The following is a 7,271-nucleotide window of genomic DNA, read 5'->3' as shown; positions in this document are numbered from 1 at the left end:
TGTGTGTGTGTGTGTGTGTGTGTGTGTGTGTGTGTGTGTGTGTGTGTTTGTGTGTGTGGGATTCAACATAAACTCTGAAAAATATATAGAACAGTTATCCTGAGCTAATTATCAGAATACGGTCATTAAATCCTCCTAAAAATCGTAATTTTGCGCTGATTGTAAAACTGAAATAAAAAGAAATTCAACTTGCTTCTCAGAAACATTCTCTTTTTTTCAGCATTAAGTTACTTACCCTATCAGACACGGTCAAATAACGCCATGACTCAAGCCTTAGTTTGGACAAGTTGGTCACTAATTGCCGCTCACTGGAGCCGATCACGGAGACACTTCCATTTTATTAAATGAGGATGACTTTGGCACTGATGATAAATGATCTCTTCAGGGAGAGATCTCTCATGCTCTGGGTAGATGTTTGTGAGTGCACAGTGGTCCGTCACGCCCCGAGCCCTCTGAGCGCCAGCTGATTTTTCTTCGGCCCCCAGTCACAGTGGCAGCGTTGGCAGACAGCAGGCCTACTGCTTAATACCTTTTAAATTGTTTTAATTTTCTGTCTTTATTGATCTCACAGGGCATGATTAATCAGATCAGTGGAGCAGGCAGTTAGTACATTAAAAATTGTCAGCCCCATGTCAAGGATGATTGGGTGCTGAAGTGTGTGTATGATGGGGGGTGGCGGTGGAGTATGTGAATGTGTGGTGCAGTTATGTGTTCACGTTGAACGTCTCTATTCTTTAAAGTTTCATGTGTCCATGGTAGAGTAACTATATACTGCAGATCATTCAATACGAGGCTCACACGATGGGGAAATGAACAATTCAATTCATCATCTTAGAGGTTGAGTTGAGAAGATGATTGTGATGTTTAGGTTTCATTGTGAATCGCTGTTGGGGAACCGCTCTTAATGGATCAGACCGAGCTCAAGTGTTCTGGTTAAAACTATTAAATACCTCAGTTTCATGAAGTTTAATGCCGCAATATTGAAAATGGGAATATGTGTATAAGGCTCAATTCCAGGCACCTTTGTTGGACTAAACATGGATTTTCTTCTGTTGTATGCAGCAAGTGTCTGCAACGACATTAAAAGAGTCATTTTCACCTTTATTTGAGAGAGCACAGTGTAGAAATATCATCACATATTATAACTTTTGTTGTTGTTGTAACGCTGCTGTTCTTTATTTCTCTCTCTCTCTCCGCAGGCTTTGGGGAGCTTGTACTTCATACACAAGAAACTGAAAAACATCTATCAGTATGATTTTAATGGTAAAAACTTTACTCCTTATCAGTGATGCACCGATCCAACTTTGTCAGTCCTGATACCTGCGTATCTGCCAGTGGCGAGTGTTTAATTAATAAGATGTAAGCCTCACTGTGTGGAAGTGACTGGTATCATTCTTTTATGTGGAAGGAAACATCAGGCTTGACTTAAACATTGCTTTCCTAACTTTGTCATCCAAAATGTAACAAATATATACACAGATATAAATTTACAGAACTGTCATTTATTGAAATAATGGAATCCGATACCAGCTGTGCCGATAGTCACCGATACCTGATCCAACTATTTGAGTCAGTATCAGACCAATATCCGATATCAGTATCGGTGCATCTCTACTCCTTATGCATGACGTTTGCAATGATTTTCTATCATTTTATTATTTGTCAGCTGGCAAAAAAAAAGATAATTTTAGGTCTCAACACAAACCCTTCCTCTTGCATCCTGTACTCAATGGATTCAGAGCAGTGTTGCAGACGATTGGCAAGATTCTTGTCATTTTCTTTATCAGGATCTTCCGGACATTTCTATTTGTATAATGACAGTTTGATGGCCCACACTTCCTGGCCAGATATTTGCAAAGAACCTGAATTTAAAGTGGAGCCGTTATTTTCCTGCTGCATAGTCCAGTCACGTTAGGCGTGAAAAAGCTCCTCAGAAAAGCTTATGGAAGAACCATAAACATCCTGCAGCTGCCACTCGCTGTGTGGCCCAAACCAATTGTTGTTCACCAAACACAGTCTAATGGCTTGCTTATAGATCCTCTCATCACGTATGCCGCTCTGATGAGGTTAACACCAGTTTATTGATTGCTGTTTGCATGTTTTCCCACTCTTTTACATGTCATACCCCCCCTCCCCCACCCGTCTCTCTCTCTCTCTCTCTCTCTCTCTCTCTCTCTCTCTCTCCCCCACACAGTTAAGGATTTTAAAGCAGTGTCGGGACAAAACAAGCATGTGGGCTCTCTGGATGGGGTCGCCACAGTGGAGAAAGAAAAATTCCCAAAGAATTTCTGGCCTGATGTGAGTATGTATGCACGAGTGTGCATCTGTGTATGCCTACATTTGTGTGTGCGTGAGTGTGTGGGGAGGGGTACGTGAGGGCCAAAGGGAGATGTTGGGACAAATGAGTCTACTGGGGCTGTAGGGGCTGTCTACCCGCTCTGACAGGGAGATGAGACAAATTATGTGAAAGAATCAATAATTATCAGTTTGGCCCTTCAAAGACACGGCTTACTGCTGTTTAGTGACTCACTCTCATTTGTCTCTGTTGCAGTTCAAGTGGTCCAGAAAGGGCTTCATGAGGACCCGCTGGATTATACACGACCAGTACGTACTGTGCACGAACCACACCATGATTACAAAATAAAGTCAGCCTTGGACTCGACTCACTTTCACTTTTGGTTGTTAGCTGACTTTTGTGAAATCCAGTTATTGGAAAAGCTTGTTCTGATAAATGAGCTCTCTTGTGACCAGGCAGGTTGCTACCAGTGTGTGTTCATCTGTTGTCGGCCGTTGATGCATGAAAACAAAGAAACCCTTGTTTGATACAGCAGCTGTCAAAGTTCTGCAAAATGAGAAATGAAGAAAGGGAGATCATGAATGATTTAGTCGCATCAAACTAAAGACAGTCTGTTTTTCCTTTGGGTTTCCAACCCCAGAGGAGGGCTAGGTATTGTTCAAAATGTTTCAATACTAGTGCAAATACACTACACTTTTGATATTCATTAAAAAATAGAATTATCACACCTTAATTTGAGATTCATAAATTTTTATTTTATTAATATTTTTGTATTAACAGTGGATCACACGATTCTGCAGTTCAGATCAGCTCTACACAGCATTTTTGTGTTTTAAAGCTTATTTTTTTGATCTTACGACCCACAATTTGTCTGAGCTCTCAGTTCTCATTCAGAAACAATTACTCAGCGCTGTTGCAGTAGTTCAAACTCACACCGTCTGTTTTCACAACACCCCAATCACCATTTTCATCTGGGTTGTCCCTCTGTGGATGTTTCAACAACTTTGAAATTATTCATGTCGTTTTTCGACTAAACCGTCCAATTAAAATTGATTACCTATTTCATATACATAGCCAATGCAGCATAGTGCCCTGCTGCTGACCCAGACCATATACTGAATGTTCTGTTTGTATAAGAACAGTAGCAAAAAATGCATATTTATAATGTATATTGTGAAACTACTGAATTGAAGTAAAGTAAGCTAAATATGGCTCTGAACTGAACCAGGATAAATCTGCTGCTCCAGCTCTCTGTGTTTCCTGGGAACTGTAGTCACTATTTGCTCTGCTAGGTTGTCACCTGGGGGTAATAACAAAAGGAGCCCACAATCTGTGTGCCACAAGATCATGCTGTGAGTCAACCCAGTCGGCCTTTGTTGGATGCACATTAATTGTTTTCCAGTGACAGCCAAAGAAAAAGAGCGAACGCTCGGCACAATAGACAAATGTGCTTGTTTGTGGACTCAGCATTAACACCGACGCACTCACCGATAAGAAAGCTCCTCATAACTGGCACCCGTGTTGGCACACGTACAGGCAGACACACTCACCTATCAGATGTCGGGCAATCGTGTTATCTAATTGTTTCCTGTTTCCTTCTCCACCTGCCAAATATCACCATATTATGTCTGTGTGTTTGTGTGTGCCTCACAGAGCTCTGGACCTGGTCAATGTCCACCTGTTCCACGATGCGTCCAACCTCGTTGCCTGCAACTCCAGTCCGTCCATTTACTCAGCCAACCGCAAAAACGCTCTCAGATATGTCATCAACAGGTCGGACTTCCAGCTGCACACAACTATGAAAAATAAAAAAACATGGCTGTAAATTGTTCAAGATGACGGCAAACACACACTGAGTCAAAACCAAAGAACAATTATTAAGACTCCTTGCTTGACTGAGTGACCTCTATGATTGGAGTATATTGTAACATTCTTGGCTAATGCGATCATGTAAAAAGGATATTTCAAGATCGTACAAAAACTTGGAATATTCTGAAGATAATATGATATTCATGTGAATCTGTATACACATTTGGACCCAAACATCTGTGCAATACAGTGCTATTTCCTTCCAGGATATCAGACAGCCGCTACACTCTTCTGCCTTTCATCCTGTTTGGAGATTTCAACTTCCGTCTTGACACACTTAGTGTGGTCCAGGTATGTAACAACTTCTTTCCTGAAGCTCAGATGATGAGGATGTGTATCAGCCTGACATACTGACATAGACCCTTTCTTGTCTTTGTGTTTCTGTGAGCAGCATCTGTCCACAGCGGCAGATGTGCAGACAGTGAAGAAGGAATGCAGTAATGAAGTGGAGAAGATCATCTGCGAAGAAAAAGACAATGACCACCAGGTGATTAAACCAGCTCTGTTAAGACAACTGACATTTTGTTTTCGGTGCTGCATTCACTTCAACCTGCTTTCATCTTACCATCAGGTGCTGCTCCGCATTGAGGAGAAGCTGTTTGCCTACCTGCACCAGGCGGTTTTCAGGGAGGACAATGGCAGAGCGGTGAGGGCACTCGCCTTTCACCCACATGGATGAGCGACACCACAGCTTTAGGGAAACTCAACAAAAACAACAGGCTGCTTGGCAACTATCTGGCATGTCTTCACAGTTTTTAGATTAAGGCCTATCAGCGGAAATACAGTCATATGAATGACAGTAGAGTAAATAGAAAAAGTCTGAGGTAAACAAAGCTGTGATAACTTTGACAGTAAACTGGGTTTTCACCCGTGCTTAAGCTGTACTCACTCACATCACGTTGGTTTTTAATGTGTTGAGATTTCCTGTATGGCTAATCAGTAATGGCCTCTGTCCCTCAGCTTTTGAAGTACGACAAAGAAGTCGCAGCCTTTCATGATGTTATTAAGGAAGAAGACATCAAGTTTCCACCCAGGTAACAGAGCTACATGCTGCAACATACTGTGTGTAAACTCCCACCTCTGTTGTCATCCTTTAAATACAACGTCTCTCTCTCTCTCAGCTACCCCTACAGTGAGGAGTACACTAAACCGACCCAGTATATGAACACTCGCTGTCCTGCCTGGTGTGATCGCGTCCTCATGTCGCACACTGCCCAAGAATTCATCCACGAGGTCAGTCAGTCAAAGCTACTATCATTGTATTTAAAGCTTATATTCATAATTTTCTTCAGGTTAGCTGTCGTCACACAAAGTGCAGAAACTATTCTCTGTTAAACGGTTTGTATATACACAGTTTAATACAAGACTGCAACTTCCCAAACGGTTATTTGTTGTCAGATAAGGCTAAGTGACTGGTGGACCTTTCTGCCATTGTTCAAACAATATTTACATTCTCACATGACTGGCGACTTCATTTTAAGATTAGTGTCATTTATCTTAAATGCTAACCATAGGTTGTATTATTAGCTCTTACATTATCTATCCAAATGAAGCGTCAACATATTTATATCTCTTACCTTTCTAAGCACTACGCCCCATAGGTACCGTTGCTACGTCAAGCTTCTCACGCGGCACGTTATAAAGACGGTGACAGATTTACCACTAAAGACTGATTGAATATTGCCAGACAAAACGGGCTTCTTATTTGTAGCCGGTCACCATTGATTTTCAGCTGTAACACGCTAGCTAATAAAGCCAACAAAGGTTTCCAGCTGACTTCGTTTTAAAACATCTAACAACACTCAGACATGCAGGTGACATTCAATTGCGAAAATTCAACTAAAATAAGTTATAGAAGTTCATGTTGAATGCCACATTTTATTTCCTGTGTTACGAAAGAACCGTTCTTCTTTTTAGGGCGATGACGGCGAGAAGAGCGTTGTTTACAACACAGTGGGTCCTAATGTCTGTATGGGAGACCACAAGGTAACTGTTTAAATAGCATGTCTGTTATAGTCTATTGGGCAGTCAAACAAACCATGTAGTGTAACTCTGGTGTGTTTTCTCTTGTAGCCGGTTTTCTTGTTCTTCTTACTGAAGACAAATGACCATTGACTTGGATCCTTCTCAATGGTAAGAACATGTGCCAGTGAGTGTGTTTATACTGTGTACAGCATGTTGAAGTGTCTGTGTGTATGTGTGTATGTGTGTCTGTGTGGCGATTCCAGAGGGGTGCATTCAGTGCGTGAGAGCGATCACAGTAATCTTGCTCAGGTCCCCAGAGGGCCATAACCCAGGCTGGCCCATTGGAGTCGGGATATGAACTAAGATGAAGCGCCTGCGGGACACGAGCGCTCCTTTGTGTCCCGCGTAGTCGGACCACGAGCGATCAGCACCTTTCACTGATCTATGTCTATCGAATCCTCTCCACTGTCACTGTGGCTACACACTAAGTGCATTGCTGGCCCTCTTTTCATTAATTACCATCTGGATGGTCGGCCGGAGAGACATGAATTGTGCCGGACAGCGTATTGACTTTTTTACGGCCATGATTTTTGTTGTCTTGCTGTTTTAATTTATCTTTTTGGGGATGGACTGCTTTTTCATGAGGGTCCTTTTTCAGGGAGCTGCAAAATAATGAGTCCATGCAATGAAGGGACTTAAACGATGGTGCGAACAGCCCGCTTTTCCTTTTGTGTTTGACACTTTGAGACACAGAACAACTTCATTCCGTTAAAGCAGTATTTCTGTATTTCTCAGGCTACGTTTTACAAGTAAAGATATTATATTGGGGTTGGTTAGCTCGTTTCCAGAGGGAGGTGCTTTGAATGGCTTTCATTGGGCTCTAGCTTGGTATTAATAATCATATAATAGGGTAGACTCTTTCATAATCCCCGTCAGCAAGATACTATGTCCCACCCACTGCATTCTGCACCTGCACTGTGAATTACTTGGAAAGGAAAGAAGAATTATCTCACTGGTTGAATAGAGCCCTCACACTATTCTCATTCCTGTATTTTTGTTTCTGTTGGCACATTATGTGACGTATGATCTCTCTGTGTGTGTGTGTGTGTGTGTGTGTGTGTGTGTGTGTGTGTGTGTGTGT

The 7,271-nt window shown here is 42.0% G+C and overlaps 1 protein-coding gene across 1 annotated transcript in view; it reads left to right on the top strand.

Annotated features, from left to right (window-relative positions):
• Positions 1 to 7,271, top strand: part of inpp5l (inositol polyphosphate-5-phosphatase L) — a 14,624-nt gene that overhangs the window by 4,252 nt on the left and 3,101 nt on the right. The window contains exons 2-12 of the mRNA XM_031849366.1: positions 1,200 to 1,263; positions 2,195 to 2,298; positions 2,552 to 2,604; positions 3,950 to 4,069; positions 4,372 to 4,456; positions 4,557 to 4,652; positions 4,737 to 4,811; positions 5,126 to 5,199; positions 5,287 to 5,398; positions 6,083 to 6,151; positions 6,239 to 6,298. Coding sequence (XP_031705226.1) covers positions 1,200 to 1,263; positions 2,195 to 2,298; positions 2,552 to 2,604; positions 3,950 to 4,069; positions 4,372 to 4,456; positions 4,557 to 4,652; positions 4,737 to 4,811; positions 5,126 to 5,199; positions 5,287 to 5,398; positions 6,083 to 6,151; positions 6,239 to 6,280 — 894 coding nt within the window. The 3' untranslated portion in view covers positions 6,281 to 6,298. The remainder of the gene's footprint in view (positions 1 to 1,199; positions 1,264 to 2,194; positions 2,299 to 2,551; positions 2,605 to 3,949; positions 4,070 to 4,371; positions 4,457 to 4,556; positions 4,653 to 4,736; positions 4,812 to 5,125; positions 5,200 to 5,286; positions 5,399 to 6,082; positions 6,152 to 6,238; positions 6,299 to 7,271) is intronic.

Source organism: Anarrhichthys ocellatus, unplaced genomic scaffold (genome assembly GCF_004355925.1).
Source record: "Anarrhichthys ocellatus isolate YVR2014 unplaced genomic scaffold, GSC_Weel_1.0 scaffold9, whole genome shotgun sequence".
Lineage (NCBI taxonomy): Eukaryota > Metazoa > Chordata > Actinopteri > Perciformes > Anarhichadidae > Anarrhichthys > Anarrhichthys ocellatus.
This window is presented reverse-complemented; position numbering and strand designations above follow the sequence as displayed.